The sequence below is a fragment of the Stegodyphus dumicola genome, chromosome 5, assembly GCF_044657685.1.
Source record: "Stegodyphus dumicola isolate Sdum_Otavi_A_Nest chromosome 5, ASM4465768v1".
Classification (NCBI taxonomy): domain Eukaryota; kingdom Metazoa; phylum Arthropoda; class Arachnida; order Araneae; family Eresidae; genus Stegodyphus; species Stegodyphus dumicola.
This window is the reverse complement of record NC_140772.1, coordinates 60,576,126-60,596,887: the sequence shown is the minus strand read 5'-3', so window position 1 is coordinate 60,596,887 and position 20,762 is coordinate 60,576,126. Positions and strand designations below refer to the sequence as shown.

The window sequence follows — 20,762 nt, the reverse complement described above, 5'->3', positions numbered from 1 at the left end:
CGTTGCTCCTGACCTCTCCTTTACATTAAGCGAATACCTTTTAATGCGGTCGTAGTGGATGGTATATCCGTGAAGACTTCGACTACTGAGGAACTTGAGTTTTGAATTCGGCGGTTGTCTAAGAAGTTTCGACCAGCAGCGCTACATTTAATAATCGTAACAGATGTTAGAATGTGAAACTTTGCGTGTTTTCGTTCGAGTAACGTGGAAGAATCTGCAGCCCCCTCCTCAAACACACGTATGGAATCACCGGATTCTTGTTAATTCTTGTTAGGAAGGAAGCATCAGCAAATGAAGACTCGCGTAACTGAATCCAAGTACTATTAGAACTGTGTGGCAAGGGGATGAATTACAGACTTTTTGCGAGTGTTTCATCAATACTTCGGAACCCCTGAAGACGGCATCCGCAAGATCCTCATACTGTCTTTGATACGTATATGAAATACGTATCAAAGACAGTATATAATGTATTGTTGTTAATAACGTCTATGTTTATGAATCTAATTCTAAATATATCTGTGACATATCTATTCGGTCATTATGTCATAGTCAAAATTAAGGTCCTGCATCACGTGCATCGGTATTGTCTAAGGTCTTAATTTGGAATATTTGCAAAAAGAATGAATAATTCTAAGGAAAACTGTTAAAAATGAATATTTAGGAATTATATGTATTCATCTTTTTTATATCTGACTCCCACTATTACCAGCTAAAGAACCAAATTTATATTTATGCATTAGAACCTGGGCTGCTTGATAAAAATATATATTAATAAGAATCAACATTTAATTTATGCTTTTTGTGGATTCCATCAGGCGTTTTGGCACTCCTGTACAACATTTCAGCACATCTTCTCACCCTCAATAATTGATCACTTTCTTTTATATACAACACTACTTAAGGAGTAAAAACTATAAAATAATAACAAAGCCGAATTATCTGCGTCGAACAATTTTATCGTCTAAGAAAACAGAAAATAAGAGTTTAATTTAGACATATGGCTACATTTGAAATTTGTTAGTTCACAGATTATAGAAACACTCAAGAGAGCTCTGAGCATTAATGTATAAATCATGGAAATCTTTCTAAAGGGAAATTAGTTCTTATTCAAACACGAACATATACACTTTGCCCGTTCACCAGAAAGTGAACTTGAGATAAACTGTAGTGTTCAATGGTCTTATCCACAGCTTCTTCCAATGCGTCTACTTCCAATACTATTACCAATGCGTCGCCCTGAGATAGTGGGTATTATTGCTCTTCCTCTTCCGGTAACTAAGTTTGATTTTTCTTCTCTTTCTCCCTGTCCAGTTTCTGGGCTTGTAATACAAAGCAGTAACGGTACAATCTTCAGAAGAAAGCCATGTAACAGAATTAGCAAAAAGGTTAATAAATTCAGTAAAAAGAGATCACATGAAATACCATAGGATAATAATAGACTATCCCTAACCAGTCAAGCCATATATATACATAAATAATAATGTTCCTAACATTTTTAAATAAATATATAAACGTGCCCTTTGATATGAATCCGCACTATTAAAGCAGCACATTTGAAGATAAAGATTCCAGTTTTAATGTCCCAAACTTGAGATAAGTAAAAATGAATTAATATACCATGATGTCCAATGAATATTATTTTAGTATTATCAAATGTTTTAAGGCTCTTATAGATAGTTCCATTCATTTTATTAATTTTATTAGGAATTTCAAAAGATACAATCAGATTTCTTGATTAGCAAAACAATTACCAATTACTAATCCCACTTTGTTCTAGCCATCTAACAAACGGAATAAAAGTCATTAAACCTTAGTATATGCTTCTAGATTTCGATACCCGAAGCTGATTGCTTACTTCCCTAATTCATTTCTTTTGTAAATGAAATATGAACATTCTTTCTTTAGAAAGCTCTCTTTACAAACCTTTATGATATTAAGAATATAACACATTCAGGCTTTCCCGTTCCATATAATAACGCATTTTCCAACTTTTCTGTTTGTATGAAGTCTTCAAGAATCTGATTTTCAAAACACTTTTGACTAAAATGCAATTAAAATGAATTCTGTTAACGGAAACTCGGAAGGAGGAAAGGGGTCGTAAAAGCAAATTTACAAGATATAAAATAAATGCTGAATTATAAATAACAACTTCATAATTAAAATACAAATAATATATATATATATATATGTGCGTGTGTGTGCATGTGTTCACTATTTTACACAGAGGCATAATTGAAAAATAAAATTAGATCTTAGTAAGTTATACAGGTTTTAAATCGATCGTACGTAAATACCAATCTCTTCCAATAACACAAAATCAATGACGGTGAAAAATATATACTTTATTTAAAAATAAAAATTCAGTTTAACTACCAAAATTTAATACACACATTTTCTATATCATTATGCGCAAAGTAAGTCGAATCATCGGCATAATTCGTTTATATATACCATATCAGCTTTGGAAGTTTATTACATTATTATAAGTGCTTTTAAAGAATGTCAAGACGCTTATTTAAGAAATTATGATGGATGATGCGTAGGATAACCTTTGGCTTAAAATAAATCCAGTCTATGAAAAGAGGTTTCAATCAATAGAAATAGTTATTAAAAGATTTAACCTGGTTCAAAAGCGAAAGCGACTTCTGCTTTGACAAGTGAGAGACGGATGGAAATGCAGCGAGACAATGATGCCAAAGCAGAAGCTCTATGGAAACTAAAAATTCAGCTTAAGGTTATGTAAGACGCTTTTTACAAAAACATCGCTATTTTTGGTATAGCAATATAATGTTTTACCTCAAATCAAGCAACATAAATCTGGAGTTTAGTAGTCAAATTCACTAAAGAAGACACGACAAAGAATATTTGAATTTACAAGTGCTAATTAATCTGATTTAAGCTAATTAATTGCTAATTAATCTAACTTAAGCTAATTTAACTGCTAATTAATCTGATTTAAGCTCATCGAAAAATTATTTAATCTTCAAAATAGTAGTTATAAAGGTAATATAAATCTCTCCTATATCGAGCAGCTTTATTGAATTGTTTAAATAGTTCTTATCAGATAGTTATTTTAACTGTAAATACAAGCATTTGTTACACATATATAACAATGAAAGTTACTGAGTTCTTTTTGTTTGTATTTCATTCATTTAGGTAACCTCCGAGGTTCGAATCCCGCGAACGGGCTGGCTGCATGGGTGTTTTCGTGGTTTTCCCCATGTGTAACGTGTATACGAGCCAGTTTCCCTTAGAAAGCCCTCCACGAAAGGCATCCCTCCTCTTAGGCAGATTGCCCTAGTGTGCTTTGCCATAAATAAATACACCACACCATTTAGGTAACCACAGACTACATTTTTTAATACACATATTATTTTATTGCCGCATCGTAATTTTAAGTCACATCATAATGACCTAATAACTCTCTAAATAAGGGAGTAGCTAACTAATTTACAAATATATGGGAAGTATATGTGAGTACAGGCTCACTCTCTATACATGTCTCCAAATTTAAAATTATCATTCTTTATAAGGTAAATACTTTCACAGGTAGTTTTCTAAAGGATTATTCTTAACATGTTTAGTTTTCCACAAAAGATTCGGTCAAGCAGAAAACCCAATCACCTATTTTCTAGTAAATTGTCTGGAATTTAAAAATATTTTATGTGTTGCTTTTTAAAATCTTCTGCATCTTCAGTTGTTTCTTAAAACATTTCTATTTGGAATAAGCTCAAAGAATGGCATCAAGTGAACATATGAAATATTATTGAAGAGGCAGTCAATTCATGTTTGTATCATTAAGCCAACCAGCCATTTACTTGTTAGGTTATTTTATGATGGGCATAAACGAACATGAGGAAGCAGAACGTTGGTGAGACACAGTTCTTGTCTGAGTCTCTAAAAATCCTTAGCCATGTGAGACTAGACCTTACTTTGGTCATAATAAGGCTTTTGACATGCAAAAGTAATGGCTTTGTCACTACATAATAGGCTAGTCATCAAGCTAAATTTTAATGGCACCGAAAAATCCAACTTTACAAAAATAGAGCATCGTTTCGTGCTTCAGTGGAATTTAAGGTGTCCGCCGAAAACATCGCGAACGAAAACTTTGTGGAGAAAACAGCGCAAGGCGAAAACGTCGTGGTAAAAAAACATCGTGAGAGAAAAGAAAGCAATGAGAAAAAAAACGCAGTTCTAAAAACATCGTGATACAAAATATCATCATCGAAAATAAAGCGGTTCATAAACTTCGCAATTTAAAAACAGGGTGGTCGAAAATATCGTGATAAAAAGTAAAGTTCCTAAAATTCATCGCATAACGTTAACATAGTGCACATGCATATTTCAGGTTTGGAAAGCTGAAAATGCATTTTTGCATAATGATTTGGGGGGTGTAAGAAGGAAAGAGGGATATTTTTACTTTTATATTTCACATTTTTCAATGAACTGAAATTTTTTTCTGAAAAAGTAAGAAGGAAATTTTAAGCATTTAAAAACCGAAAATGAATGCAACTTACAGCACTTAATATAATTTAAAATTTACATAGTTTATTAGCAAAGGTCATTAATAAATTAACCGTTTTTTATAAAGTCTTACTCATAATTTTTCATGAAAAATACAGCCTAAAAATATTTAGGAAAAGGAAGATAAATAACTGCATGAGGTTACCTCCATAAAAATTGCTTAGTTAATTTTCAAATTACTTTCTTTTACGATTATTAATCTGATATTATTTTCGTGAAAATTATATCTTGTTTTGTTTCCCTTTATTATTAAAGTGTCGTTAACATTTATTGCCCTTCCAATCTTTATGCAAATATGCATTTACAACCATTAAAAAATGAAAAGCGCATGTGTGCGATGTTTTCGTCATGCGATGCGTAGGTGCTTTATTTTTTACCAAGATATTTTTGACGACGATGTTTTTAAACTGCGAATTTTTTGAACCGCTTTATTTTCGACGGTCTTTTGTACTACGCTGATTTCTCTTTGGTTTCTTTTCTCCCAAGATGTTTTGTAGCACGACGTTTTCGCCTTGCTTTTATTTCTCCTCGACGTTTCGACGTTTTCATCCGCGATGTTTTCGGCTGTAACAGAATTTAAGTAATGTATTTTTATTTTACCAACATTATCAGATGAAAACAATGTTTCATTGTATGGATACTTGTAGAACAATGTAAAAGTTAAAGCATAAAAACGTTTCTTGAGAGTTTTAATACCTGCTTTTATCAGCTGTTTTCAAACTAATTTTTGAAATGTTTTTCAGCACCAATCATTTTTCTTTCTAATATTTATTTATTCAAAATGAATTATTAAACTGTTTACAAATATTTAATATTAATAAACGGAGTTTTCTGCTGTCAGAATTCAACTGGTGTGATTTTAACATTCCATCTCTCACCTTTTCATTTTCTGAGTTACGAATGATATTTTAATATCTTGATTAAACTTCATCATAATAAATATAAAAGGATATTGTCTGATTTCTAAGAGATTTTATTAAGTATAGTTTCAGTACCGCTTTCAACCTCGCAAAGCCTAAAAATGTTTTGATAAAAAATTTACTCGATTTTTAGATAAATGTTTATTTTATGAAATTATAAAATTTTATTATATTGGAATTTTTACCATATGTACGCCTTTTCACTCACTGAGTCATCTCTTGAATAGGGATGTAATATAATATAGCTGCCTATGGAATGCATTACGAATCAACATATGGATCATTTAAATCGTCATACGAAATTTAGGAATACTATGATTTCAGGTTTTGTAAACAATTATTATTTAGTTTCAAAATGCTACATAAACTAGTAAATTTTATATTATAAAATGTACAGTATTTAAGATTTCTAATGAACGCTTTGCTTCAAAAATGATAGACTAAACATTCTTTTTGTAATAAGAGTCGGAAATAATAACAAGATTAATTATACCGAGAGTATTTTCACAGCAATAGACGTTGAAGAAATACTCTTACATATTTAGTTTCAAAACCAAGCGTAATTTGTAAACGAATTTAATAATAAAATGTTTTACCAAAAAATCATTACCCATAAAAACTTCAATTAATGATTAGAAGCAATGTAAAAACGCACTATTTAAGTTCTCTTTAAATGTATTCCCTTTACTTACGTTAAAAACCTACATTCAGAGAAATTCTATAAAATAATATTTTATTACTGATGTGATTACAGATCCTCTCACGAAAAAAAGATGATACAATGTATTGGAATGATTCTACTATAAATAAACGGTTACTGAATTTTAGATTATAAATGAGTAAATAATTTACTAGCAGGCCAAATGCAAACGGGTATTTATAAAATTTTAGAGGATTTTCTTAGATTTATTGAATATCAGATTTTTTTTTCACAATTATCAAATAAATATACGAATTAAAAATATTTCTCTATTATTTTCAAATTTGGATTTCAAACGTTAGATTCTTTTTCACATTTAAAAAATTTAATATTATCTCCATCATATTTATGGGAAAGCAATCATGCAAATAAATTCTCTGCCGAAATTCAAACCAAAAATCTGAACTTAAATTAAATCTTATGATTGTAGGTCATGCCAAGATTTGGATCTTGTGCTACCAAATTCTTGATCTCTCAGTAAGCATCAACAATATTAATGCCAAATGATCATTTTATGAATTTAATAAAGAATTTTAAGCATTGCACTACGGAAGAAAGTCTTCTTGCCTGTAATGTAACGTGTCGAAAATGCGTCCTCACTTAAAGAAACATTTTTATCTTATGTAAAATGTTCATAACATTTCTAGAGGTTTTCTGGCTTATAAACACAAGTATCGGTTTAAAATGTGTAAAACAATATTTCTTTAGTCACTCACTAATTAAGAGTGTTATTAATTTGCATATGGGGCAGATTTAAGTTTTCTGCAATGAAATTTTCTCGGAATTGTTTTCCCATCAGTCCCAGCAAAAATGTTTGTGTAGTAAACATTTATCGCACAATCATACGGCGAATTTTGTCTTTTTGTCTTTCTTTTCTCGATAAAACTGTTATCTTAAAGAAATACTATCAACAAAACGCTTTAAAGAATTGAAGCATTTAGCAGATTGTATGACAAACATTGGCAGGCGTTTTACGTTTGTTTCCCCAAGTATTTAATTCTATGAGTCTTTCATTAATGGTTACGCTGAAGTAGAGAAGTATTTACGGTGAGAAACAGATTGTCAGCTTTAACTGGCAATAGTGTAAGACTGTTCCTAGAATAGATTTTAAAAAGCGCTGTGAAGATTCATTTCTCCTTATGTGACTGATTGATTCAACTGAATTTTTTTAAGAGTGGATTTAGTAAGGATAATACTAAAGGTATAGATAATCTATCTATTTAAGGAAAAACTCATTTTACATAAAAATTCTCTAGTGTAAAATGTCAATGTTGGAGTTCAGTTACAGAATGGTTTCAACTCAGAGAGCGAAGCTACATTTTTTTGAAACCAGCTTTGCGCATTTTTGACAGCACGTGCCCTGTATCTTTGAAACTTAATATGTGATACAATTTGGTTTCTGTATTAAGAATGGTTTTGACAAAGAACCTTTGAGGACTGTTGAAATTATATTATTATCTGCATCAATTTCACATCACTTAGACCTGAATAAAAGGATAAATTATGACTTTTCGTTTCACCTCTTTATTTGAAAAGCTAACACGAACCGTTTAACACGTAAAACTGTTAAGGAATAATAAAATACACGTGATATTTAAATTGGTTGAGGAAAACTTAAGAATTAAAAGAAGCGGGCAATAAAAACCACGCTAAACTTTAATGAAAATATATGCTAAAATATAAATTTACGAGGCAGGATGTATTATTTTAAGCGAGTAAAAATGACACCTTGAATATTCACTTAATTTCGAATTTAACTACTTTAATTAAACGGGATGCAGTTTGCAATTAATGTACTCAATAGCACGCATTTCAGCATATATAAAATGATACATCCTATTGTATAGTATAATATTTTATGTTTATAAGATTAAAATTCTAAAATATAAATAAGTTCAAAGTAAAGTTTTAAAATTCAAAATCTATTAGTTCTGAAAAGGTTATTTACCCTTAAAATGCTTTAAGGAACTTCCTCGTTTTAATTCAGTATCATTATCAATGTCCTTGCATGTAAGAAAGCTTTAAGTACTTTTTTTAAAATCAGAAGTAAATTAATTTCAACAATAAGAGAAGGAATTATATTATACGACAAAGCACTGCAATGTGAGTATTAGAATTTATTTCATGACGAACTAGTAAATTAGACTTAAAGACATCAAGAAGATAGTTTGCATGGAAACGTTTCAGAAATCTTTTAATTCATCCAATATTAGATTGCTCACAAAGTAAGGGGGAATCTATTCAAAATGTAAAAAAGTAAAACTTAAATGTTAATTCTTCTTCGTTCTTACTAAATCAAATGTGCAGTGTGAATACGAGCCAGTTTTCCTTAGATAAAGCTGCTTGTCCCTCTTTCCGGGAAATAATAATAATAATAAATAACACTAAATCAAAATTGCACTTTTAAACTGAAAAGAAATCAACTAAAGAATCAGTCATGACAAGTCATTGAGTAGTTAGATGTATGTGTTATTTGTAGTTAAACATAATTATTTTTATTCCATATCATCATTCAACCTTTAAGTTATCAATGGTATATAGATTATACAATTTTATAATTATATTTAAGTGGCTTAATTTTGTATGATAACATGCCTAGCAGCAAACAGATATAAAAATAAAAACAATTCAACATTTGTCGAGAACAAAAAGTAAATGGAAACCTTTAGGCCTAAACAAAAATGGTTTTAATCAAATTATTCCTTATTATTACAGATTTCAACGAGAGTATTGATTTTACTTCTAAAGAAATATAATAGCGGCATTTTCACTTATCCTCACATTTTCCAAGACCAATTTAAAAGCAGTAATCTCATATAAATGCACTATAAGGGATTTCTCCCACTTCCCTAGCGTGTCTTCATGGTGTAACGGTAGCACGCTGCGCCGGTATTCCAGAGGTCCGTGGTTCGATTCCCGGTGAAGGTGGTTGCATATTTTTTCATCTTTTCTGCTTCCAATTAACCTAATGACTACTACAAATGGCGCTTGAACTAAAAGGGTTGTGGATAATGATTCTTCGCAACCAGGATGTGGCGACTAGGTCCCCTAAAGCTGTAGTCACCCTTTAAAAGGGGAGTATATAAGGTATTTCTCCTACTTCCGTAGCGTGCCTTCATGGTGTAACGGTAGCACGCTGGGCCGGTATTCCAGAGGTCCGTGGTTCGATTCCCGGGGAAGGCGTTTGCATATTTTTCAGCTGCTTTTCTGCTTCCAATTAACCTAATGACTCTACAATGTGACCATTCCATGTGAGAATGACGCCGAAAAGAACTCGATTGCTGTAGCTTGCTGTGGTGAATCAGGGAATTTTCTCGTTAAAGAGCGTAAGATCTTGTTTAATGCGTTTCATTTATGTCTGAGGATGAGTAAGAGTTTTTATTATGACTCATCGATGTAGGTAAGAACATCGATGAGTTCTTACCAACATCGATGCCCGAGTAGTTGAATGCCTTATGCCCGAGTAGTTGAAGACTTTTATCCCATATAACATAAGAAAAGCTAGGACCTGATGGTTGTGGATGGCAGTGCTGTCAAGGTTAACGATATGGACCAACTGCATTATAGAGCAGAAGACAGTCCTTTTCTAAATTCAAACTGCTAATTAGGCACTCAGAGTTGGATGACTGTACAGCACTACAATTTTCATCATCACGTTTACCTCACATTTTAATGGTAAAAGCGATGTGAATATTTTTACGGTAACAGCTTTTTTTGAAGTGTAAAACCAAGTAAATTTCCTTACAAAGGATACATTTTGAAGAGTAATAAATGATATAAAATATTGCTTCCGTTTTCATTCATACTTTCGTAATTATCTGCTTTATTCATAATGTAAATGTTATCCAAAGCTATTTGTTATGGAAGGATGTCTTCGTAGAAGCTTTTTCGATTGACAGTCGTTTGCATTTATGTTACAGATATGCAAAGCCAAAGCAGTTTTTTTTTGCCTACACTAAGAAACGAAAACAAAATCAAAATTATAAAACGTTTTGCAACTTCTAGAAGTTGTTCGTCCAAGGATTGTTGTTGAATCCTATACAATGAAGACTTTTTAAAGAGGAATAAAAATGAAATGGAAATAATACAAAACTTCCTAAACTGAAAAGTTCTCAGATTCTGATTAAAATTAACAACGCGGCCCTAAGAATATTATAATTCCTGCAGCGAAACTTCTAAAATCCATATTCCCGCTTTAAAAAAGAACATTTTCTATTTGGAAAATTTCTTTTGACTAGAGTGATTGTTAAGTTGATGCTTCAGAATATTTAATGAGATCAAAGCGTGATTAACCGTTCATAGAACTTTTCTTTCTGCGTTTACCTTTGCTGATACTCTTATTTAAATGTTAAAGTACTTTAGTTCATTTACATTTAATTCTTTAAATGAATGTTTGAAAGTTAAAGTGGCATAAAATAAATTTCGGTTTCTAAAGCACTTGCATTTATTTATCCATAACCAAGGAAAATTTTGAAATGGTCAATGAATAACATTCCCTCCTAAATGAACAACAAACCTCAGTTACCCGGAATTGTAATAATAATATTTTATAAATTTTGGACGATAATATTTCCTATATCTCCGATTAATTTTTCACAGCAATTAGTAAATTTACTTACCGTCAGCTTCAGATATGTGCTCAGAAGGCTTTGAAGGTAACAAAGGAAATCATGTCAGAATTTCATTGTCTAGCAGTAACGTTATTGCAAATTAAAGCAAATGCATTTTTACGTGCGAGTATTTTACTTGAGAACAAATACGTAGTTAAATAAATATCTACAGTAAATTGTTGGGGAAAAAAAACTTTGTGGACGAATTTCTAAGAAAAACTATCTCTCATTTGTATTACCCATAGAAAAAGTGATGGGAGAACCTTATATAGATGATGTGAGAAGCCAAAGCAGCTATAAAATTAACAGAGTTAAAGAATTAGCAAACTCTGTTACTGTCATATTTTGCATATGAGATCAGTAAAAAAATATACGAAAAAAATATATAGAAATTTTTTTCAATGCTGGTTTGTACAGGCATTAGGTTGTTTTTTATTTTTTTTGAAACAAGAGATATGAAAACTAAGCAATGCCCTCACCGGGTCTCAAACCTGGACCTCTCGAATACGCGTCGAGTGTTCCTCCGTTACACCACGAACGCATGCTGGAAAAAGGGAGAAAATACTTTATATAGTTCCCCTTTTAAAGGGCGACTGGGGATTAGGGGATCCCAGTCGTCCAATCCTAGTTGTGATGAATTACTGTTCACTACCTTTTAGGTCGGGCACCGCTGTAGAAGCATTAAGGGTTTTTTTTCGAAGGAGGAAACATGCAAAATAAGCAGTGGTTTCCCCGGGACTCGAACTTGGAGTTCTCGAATCGTTTACAATTTCTGGTCCTACATTACGTTTTACATAGTTCAGTTCAAATGATGATGAATGGGAACACTCGGTCTTTACCACTAGTTAAAAGGTGTTGTCTCATGCTCATCATTAACCATATTTATTCCACTTTATTATAATAACACCATCTTTGTACATCTGCATGTTTCAGTTCACAATTTATGTGCCGAAAATTTGAAGTGAATATACATACAAGAGAAAATAAGACTACAGATAAAATGTAATTAATGCTAATTATTTCAACGTCCATACTTTTCCTGCTACTGATTTCTTTCATAAATGTTTCCTAAATCATGTTTCAGGTGCAGTATGTTTCAAATGCATCATTCTCAGCTTCTACATTATTAGTGTTATGTTCAAATAGTATTTCTTTGCAAGTTGCTGCGAGAGTACTGCTGTTACGTTTGACAGGAGCTGGTTTTCAAGATGGTCTTAAAAGTGTGCGTAGGAAAAAACTGATCAAGAGATGGTACTGAATTTCAGAAAGCCAAAAAATAAATAATAATAAATGGACCAATAATATAGGTACTCACTTATAATACCCAATAATGTAGGTACTTACGTGTTGACATACATTACTTATTTATAATATATTACTCATTTACAATATATATCAATTTCTTATTTTAATCGTATTCCGAACATTCACTGCTTTACCACTCTTTTGAGAAACGACCGATTAAGTTTCTATTGCATTAAATGAATAACTTTGTCAAAACACCGTTTTCCCATTTAAAATTATTTGAAAACATCTGCATGATTATGGCCATCATTCATAACTAATGCTTCATATGGAAAGCAAAATGTCTCTGATTTAAATTAAAGCACACTGAATTTGTGTCACACACATTTGTGAAGTTAATGCTTTCATTTGCAGTGATCTCTTCATAAAAATGAAAACTGACTTACGTCACACGGCATTTAGAACCTGAAAATATTATTCGTTGTTTGAATTTATTCTCAGATCATTAAAACAATTGAAACTAATGCTGTAGTATAAACAGAATAATGAAGATGCGATTAACATTAATTTTTTTCCCGAGAATAAGATTTGAAAAGTATAAATTCCGACATTTAAAGCAAACATTTCGCAATAAATTACTCTATTTATTGGCTTTCAACTGATATCTTAAAAGTCTTAAAAAGAAATTTTATACAAAAGCATCTGAAATATGCGAAAGCATAGACTTAATGATCCTCATCATTTAAAAGAATATCAATTAAGGAATTCTTTGGTATGCGTTCGGAATCAAAGTTAATCTTTTTATTCTTCAAACGCAAGATTCTTCTATAATTACTAGAATGGGAGATCTGCTTTTGCTTTTTTATTAAGAGACATTTTAGGGCAGTTATGTCATCACACCGTAGCAGTGTTAAAAATATCTACTGATAATTAAAGATAATTGCCTGGAAAAACGTGGTGAATTTTATTTAAAATTTCTCACTCATTTCAAACAAAAGCACTAAAGCTAGATTCGTGAATTCTTAAGATTACTTTTTCCGAATTTAATGGCCAGTTTATTCGCAAAAGCGTAACATTAAATTAAATATTGTCCACTACATTAAATGTGCAAAATATTTTTGGGAGTGGGAAACACTTAACTCTTAATTCCTTCGGCAAAAATATTTTTAAAAATATTTAAATATAACAACTGTGCAAGAAACATTTAATTGCCTCCATTAATGCACATTGCAGAAATACAATATGAGCATCTTAGAATGCATGAAGACAATTTTATTTTCAAAATAAATAAAGCTTGAATAAAATATTTCAAAAAAAAAAAAAAAAATCTGAAATGTTTCAGATTTTAAATTACGTCCAAAGGGGCGTTTTTTAACATTTTGTGTGTTACCTTTCTTTATTAAATATCATGTTCCTCGCACTTAAACTATAAGATCCAGTGCAACAGCAATATCGCAAAGTAGTTTTAAAACGAGCATATCTTTAGAATTTCCGATACAGAGACTCACGCGCTGGAGATAAAAATGTTTTTTCTGCACAACGTTGCCATTGCTCGCTTTGAAATCCTTGAGTTTGTTAATCAAAAATTCGTCAAAGTTTTAAAAAATAGGAAATCGATCATAAAACAAATTTCAAATTTCAAATTGGGTCTTCCACATGCTCATATTCGTTGGAGGATTACGTTATTCAAAATTCGATGACTCTATGTACCGTTGTTTTATCACAATACGAGAAATATACATACATTTATGCAGATTTTTCATTATTTAATTTCTTCAAATATAATGCAGGACTCTAACATTTTGTGGCAACAGTTTGAAAAGTGAACGGACATTTATGAGTCCGACGCAAAATGCCAAAACGAAACTAATAGTCCTTCGGGATTCAAATCCCTTTGGACTAATAAGGCTGTTTTCGGGAATTTTAAAAAAAGTTCATAATGTCAAAGTAAAGGGAGAAAGGCTGAACGAACATTTTTATATAACTATATAACTCAGTATAGCCAATCAAATGGGAAAAAAATTCGACAAAGTTCGGCATTACTGCAACTTTTTTATGTACGTTTTGTATTTCATGAATATCTGCAACACGGAATTCCTTTTTCAAGTAAGATTATTTTAAATGTAGCTGAAAATTTATGAATACGTAAACGTTTATATATAAAACATTATACTGCAATTTTTCAACCTCATGAATTTCAAAATTTACATATAATGACCAATAAAAATATTTAATGAAAGAAGAATAAGTAATTAGAATTAATAATTTGTGAAACTTATACTTAAAGGTTTGCTAACGGTTATTTTTAAGTTAATTTCTATTCCATGCTCTTTGGTTGATTAGCTCTCAGACTAGAAGTTATACAATTTGATTGGTTTGGTAATTGGAACATTGCATAGCACAGAAAGGCTATCTGCTTAAGGGAAGGGTTGCCCTTCGTGAAGGACATTCTAAGAGAAATTGGCTCGTATTCACGTTATACCAAACCACGAAAACCACGAAAACCAAACCTGCAGCCAGCCGATTCGCCAAAAATCGAACCAGGGTCAAATTCCCAGTATTCAGCGGTCTTATTCGCTCGGTCACTGATGAGCCTTATGTAACTTGAATGGCAAGAAGCTTAGTTTAATAACAGGAAATTAACGTTAGCTGTGAGCGTAGTAATGATTTCTCTGTGATTCTACTACCTACTACTGTAGAAATCTGCTGCTCTTGCAGTACTACCTACCGAGAAATTTGGCTGAACTCAGTAAGTTCTTCAGAAAGTTAGTTATCCATTCCAATCCTAGGCATTTTTAGATTCGAATAAGATACTATTTATTCAAATCGTAACCTTACCGTAAGGACAAGAAGCCTGTTGTACTGTTTGAAAAAATTATTAAATTTTCAGTTTGTTAGAAGTTTAGTTTTGTAACATCCATAAATTGTGGTTAACAACGTTTAAGTTAAATTTAATATTTGAATTTTATTTTGTATTGGACAGTTAAGCAGTATCAGCGACCATAAATCTTTTAGTTACTCTTAACTTCTGTAGACAGCCATTCGAAATCTACGCTCATCTTAAATTAATCAAAGCAACTTCCTTTAGGTGTCGATTTTAAACAAAATCTCTATCTATTTCGAGGTATATCAGACAAGTATCGCTCTCCTTTAGAAGCAAAAAGAATTCTGTGAAAGTTGGACTTCATTTGCTGCCATTTCTGCACTTTGTTGTTATGCTAATTTCGGAACATAATAATTTTATGCGCTATTAATAGCCTTTAAGGAAGTTCCAGTATGAAAACCAAGCACTTGCAAACTTAAAATATGATTCAAAGTATGAGAAAGGCAGAAAGAAAAATAAATAAAATGAGGCCCAGGCCTGATGTATAAAGGGATACTTGTTTGTGAGGAGTAGAACGTTTCTCGCAGAAAACAGAATTTCTCCAAAGAGCTGGAATTAAAAGAGACGAACAGTTGACGTATGCATCATATTCTAGATATGGAAGGAAGCTGTTTGAAGACCTGAAGGCTTTTCCAACAAATAAGAAATGTGAGCGGTTTTCAGGAGATGACTATGTCAAATTACGGGTGTAGGAGAAAGCTGAAGAAATTCGTCCGTCAACAAAAATCATGAAACTAGGGTAAATTAATTCGAATAAATTAACACTTTATGATTTTAAAGGTCAAATTTTTGTGGAAAAACATATTAAGGGAGAAAGGCGTTTCTGAGAGCGTGGGTACTGTAATGCCCAAGGATGTAGTCTGTATCAACAAGTTCATAATTGAAATTGTCAGTACAGTATCGTTATCTATAGCTTTGTTGAAAAACATTTTATTCAATCTGTGGATGTCGTGTATTATAGGATAAATTTTTAGGTCTCTGTGAATGTTTTCATTCCTAATGAGCCAAGGATCTCCAGTGATTTTTCTGAGAAAGGTGCTTTGCAGAGTCCGCAGCATATTGAAATCATTTTTTTTTCATGAGCAATCCAGGCAGGCAAGACATAGGTGAGAATGCGCCAGGTGACAGCAGCCTAAATCAGCTTTTTGCATGTAAGGTGCAATACAGAGGAACAGTCAATGAGGCATTTGATTTTGGAGGTCATCTCAATGGCTCTGCTAATTTATTTGGTAATGTTATAAGGTATTTCTCCTACTTCCCTAGCGTGCCTTCGTGGTGTAATGGTAGCACGCTGGGCCGGTATTCCAGAGGTCCGTGGTTCGATTCCCAGCGAAGGCGGTTGCATATTTTTCATCTTTTCTGCTTCCAATTAACCTAATGACTCTACAATGTGACCATTCCATGTGAGAATGACGCCGAAAAGAACTCGATTGCTGTAGCTTGCTGTGGTGAATCAAGGAATTTTCTCGTTAAAGAGCGTAAGATCTTGTTTAATGCGTTTCATTTATGTCTGAGGATGAGTTTTTATTTTGACTCATCGATGTACGTAAGAACATCGAGGAGTTCTTACCAACATCGATGCCCGAGTAGTTGAATGCCTTATGCCGAGTAGTTGAAGACTTTTATCATGCATAACATAAGAAAAGCTACGACCTGATGGTTGTGGATGGCAGTGCTGTCGAGGTTAACGATACGGACAAACTGCCTTATAGAACAGAAGACAGTCTTTTTCTAAATTCAAACTTCTAATTGGGCAGTGCACTCAGAATTGGATGTAATCTACTTAAAATAATGTTTTGAAAGGTCTTTCAAAGTTCAAAGGCAATGGACAGCGACGACTGTACTCATATTGAATTAAAATGGGCAGAACAAATGAAACATGACATCATCTGTTGAGTAAAGCACTAATCAAACTTCAAAAATAAAGATCTAAGAATTCTAAAAGCGTTAGGAAGGACAGGATTGTATTAAGTGTCATTAACTAAAGAAAAGAAATTTTTGTAAATGTGAAATGTTTCAAAGAAATTCAATTGACCGACTGAAAGAAGTTTGTGGATAATTTTCGCAGTCCAAAGTCAAAATTGTAGTACTTTTTGTCTCCTTCTCTCTTAGTTCTCTTTTTCTGACACAAGATTCGTATTCCTTCACGAGAAATTTTAACACCTTTAGTTTAGTTGATAGATTAGATACTTAGTTTGCCGATATGTCACAAATATATTAAATTCAAAAATCTCGTGAAGAAAAAGAAATATTGATAGAAATTTCCTGTGATCGAACTCTAACTGAAGATTTCAAAAATAACACACTTGTTAACTTTAGTAAAAGAAAGACGTAATCAAAAAAAACTTTGAAACTTTGTGTTCGTAATTTCAAAATAATTTGAATATTCAATATACCCTTTAATATTACTTAAATTTTCAAAAATCAGAATGTGTTAAAATAAATAAAAACACTTAAATTAATTTTTTTAGAAAACCTTTAATGAAATATATAGATTTATCACATATACTGCAATAAACAGGATTGGTAAAAGGCAGTCATATATTTACAATACCATTTATTCGTTATAAAAACCATACAATTGTTGAAACTTCTCTTTGAAGGAAAATTCTTTTCTAGAAATCCCGTTCTCCTATATGAAGTTTACTACCTGATATGTAACAGTTCAGAATTAAAAATATTTGTTTTTTTGTTGCGAATTTGTAGGACGTCTTCATGCTTGAATGTCAAGCTTTGGAAAAAAAAAAGAAAACCTGATGCCTCCCAACCCGCTGCAAAATTCTGTTGCGATTGTTATTGAACAGAAACCCGAAGTATTGAAATCAAACCGGAAAGGAGCAAAAATGAATAAAATGAATTTTTTATCTACAGTTACACAGCATGTTTCATACTGCAAGAACAGCTAATAATACCGTCAAAATGAAAGTTAAAATTGGAGAATTTGAAACATGGTTACTATTTTCTTGCTTCTTCCTTTGAAAAAAAAATAATAAATTTTCTTACCTAAGTACAGTTTTTTCGTTTATATTAAAACTAATTGAGTAATAGATCAAATTTTTTATTTTTATCAGAATCGTTTTGAATCAATGCACATGTAGACGGTGGGTATTATTTCAAAAGTTAATGCAGGTAAACACTAAATGTGGAGTGCTATAGTGAACTGAAATTAACATAATTATGTTCCTTTACCGAAGACGTCTATTGGACGTTAGTAGATTTATTTTTCAAAGTTCTAAGTTAAAATGTGCAATGATTGTTTAGAGCTGGTACTCGCAAGGCTCGAATGATGAAAAGAGCAAGAACATTTAAGTTTTCAAATTTCGAATCTTTCACAATATTGGCGGAATTTACGTATTTGAGTGTCCTATTCCTACATAACATATATGTGATTTATTTCGACAGTAGTAAATTTCTTCGCAACGCTAGAACCGAGGAGACCAGGAGGGAAATACAATGAACAACAACCATGAAATTAATGTAGGAAACTTTACTATTATTATTTACATCATTGACACTAGACCGTTCTGGATCTGCTATTTGTCTACATAATGTAGATCCTATTTTCTGTTGAAATTAATTTTTAATAAAATGACCCATAAGTGTATGCTTTAAGCCCTATTCTTTTATTCAGTTGTCCAGTCCAATTAATGGGTTAAGAGCTGACTTTGATTTAAAGCATTATTATCCATTGATAGCAATCTAATCAATCATCATTCGCGAAAGAGATGATTGTCCAAAACGAAGAAGGGTAGCAACACATAACAAGGGAATAGATTCAAATTTACCAAAAAGAGATATATAAATGAACCATGAAAATATGGTGCCTGCCACTTACTCTCTTTACAGACAGGTGTTGGAAGCGTCCATTGTCCATAATGGCATTCAGTGACATTGGATCCAACCAGCCGGTAACCGTCCTTACAAAGGAAACGTGCCTTCATGCCATGGTCAATCTTAGGAGCAATAACGAGGCCGTGCTTCGGTGTTTCGGGTAAGTGCCGACACTTTGCTGCACATCACGACCAGAAATGGAAAGAAAAAGAGAGAGAAAAAAAGGATGTTACGAGAAATAGAGAAATTTCATCCAACTACAATTCTTTTGCCAATATTTTAAAGGAAAATACTGAAACAAGCAAATTAAGAAAATTGCCGTTATGGGCTTATAAGGTTTATAAACATATGAAATACATTCTAACTTATATAACAGGAGATTCAATTCCTTTAGCATCTTGTTGTAAACAAGAAGTAGAAGCTACCTGGTGCCCGTTAAAATTTCACTCAATGTGTATTGCTTGTATATTCCAGACAGAGCTTTCATTTTTTATGGCTTTCATGGGTTATAGATGAAAGGTTAATTTTCTTATGAACAAATTTAAATGATAAAAATGAGATTTACAATTTTATGTAAACACTGATTGTACTATAAATATCGCAATAGCAGGAAAGACGTTTGTGATTTGCCCTGAAATATGAATATGCTCTACCTGTCATTAAAATTTCAATACCGTGAAGGAAGCAGCCGATATAGATTAACATTTTATAATAGTAGGATTAGAATTTATCAAATTATGACAAAACCCACTAAGATTTATTTACTTTAGAGAAGGCATACCTGTCTCTCATTCACTTTTCACGTGAAAAACAGGCGAAAACGTTCATGCAGCCAGCCCATTTTCGAGTCGAGCTATAAGTATTCTTGCTCAGCCGTTACTTAGGAATAAGAGTATAGTAGAATATGAAAATGATTAGCAATCAGATGCATATACAAGTAATGTTACGAAGAGAGGAGAGGTTATCCGTAACTAATGTCATATTTTCTCATTGATTGTTTGACTAGAAATGCAAACTATACTACGAGTATGAAGGCTGAATGGCAGAAGTATATATCCGAATCTGAATGCGGGATCATGAATGCTGATTATCATACTGCCAAACTGTTGTTCGGGTTGGCTGAAATCCGATCATTGGCAAATGAATTGGGAACTGATGGATCCAAGAAAGACGGATAGAACGGCATGCTGGCTTTCAATGACCTGCCCAGCAGGACATACATCTTATGAGAATGTCCCATACGGAATGTAGAGCTACATTACACATCCTATCCCGAGAAATAAAGTATATGCAAGGCAGGAAGTGGCTAGTGAATGGTCAAACATTGGTTTGAGAATCATAAACTGTTTGGAAGAGTGCAGTGGTTTTGTTTATCTTCAGTGATACAGCATGGTAGCTTTTGAGTGCATTAAGCTTCGAACATCGACTCATGAATGCTTTAACACCATTTGTTTAAGTAGATATCTCTCAGACATGAAATAGCATGATGTATGCATGCGCGACTAGTGCTACTATACGAAGCACTGGTTAGAATACTGTCGTTTACATCATCAATACCATCCTAGCATTTAGAGCTGTGACATAGGATGCAAATGGGTACAAAGCTCTCTTCTAATACACGCCTTCTTACTAGTTAACGCTATCCTACAGATGTATTAAGACCTATGGTTGCCTCATTGCTTCAGAAACAACCTAGATCCAAAATCAGTGCTTGACCAAAATCACTGTCTGACACGTCCGCGGCACCCAAAGAGTTATGATTATGCTTTGGCAGGTGAATTCAATCAGATATTCTCCCGATAGAATATTTCTAGTATACTATGTAAAACGTACAAAGATCACCAGTTGTTACAGCAGATGATCTTTCACGAGGATTAGAACTGCCTGGACTGCAATATCTCAAAATGCCAACTAAAGTATCTTCTTCGGTTTCCTTTTCTCGTCCTGCTCTTCTCTGTATAGCAGCGGTTATTGCTCAGTTCATGATACACATATTCAGCACTGATCATATCACTGTTTGCCCAAGCTATTGGCAATATAATTTGTAA

At 32.4% G+C, this 20,762-nt stretch overlaps 1 protein-coding gene across 4 annotated transcripts in view; it reads right to left on the bottom strand.

Moving 5' to 3' along the window:
- Positions 1-20,762, bottom strand: part of Hasp (Hig-anchoring scaffold protein) — an 818,047-nt gene that overhangs the window by 213,858 nt on the left and 583,427 nt on the right. For 3 of the 4 annotated variants that reach the window (XM_085816685.1, XM_085816688.1, XM_085816687.1), the window contains one exon: positions 18,719-18,892. The exons of the other annotated variant lie outside the window; for it this stretch is intronic. In XM_085816685.1, coding sequence (XP_085672811.1) covers positions 18,719-18,892 — 174 coding nt within the window. The remainder of the gene's footprint in view (positions 1-18,718; positions 18,893-20,762) is intronic. 4 annotated transcript variants of the gene reach the window in all.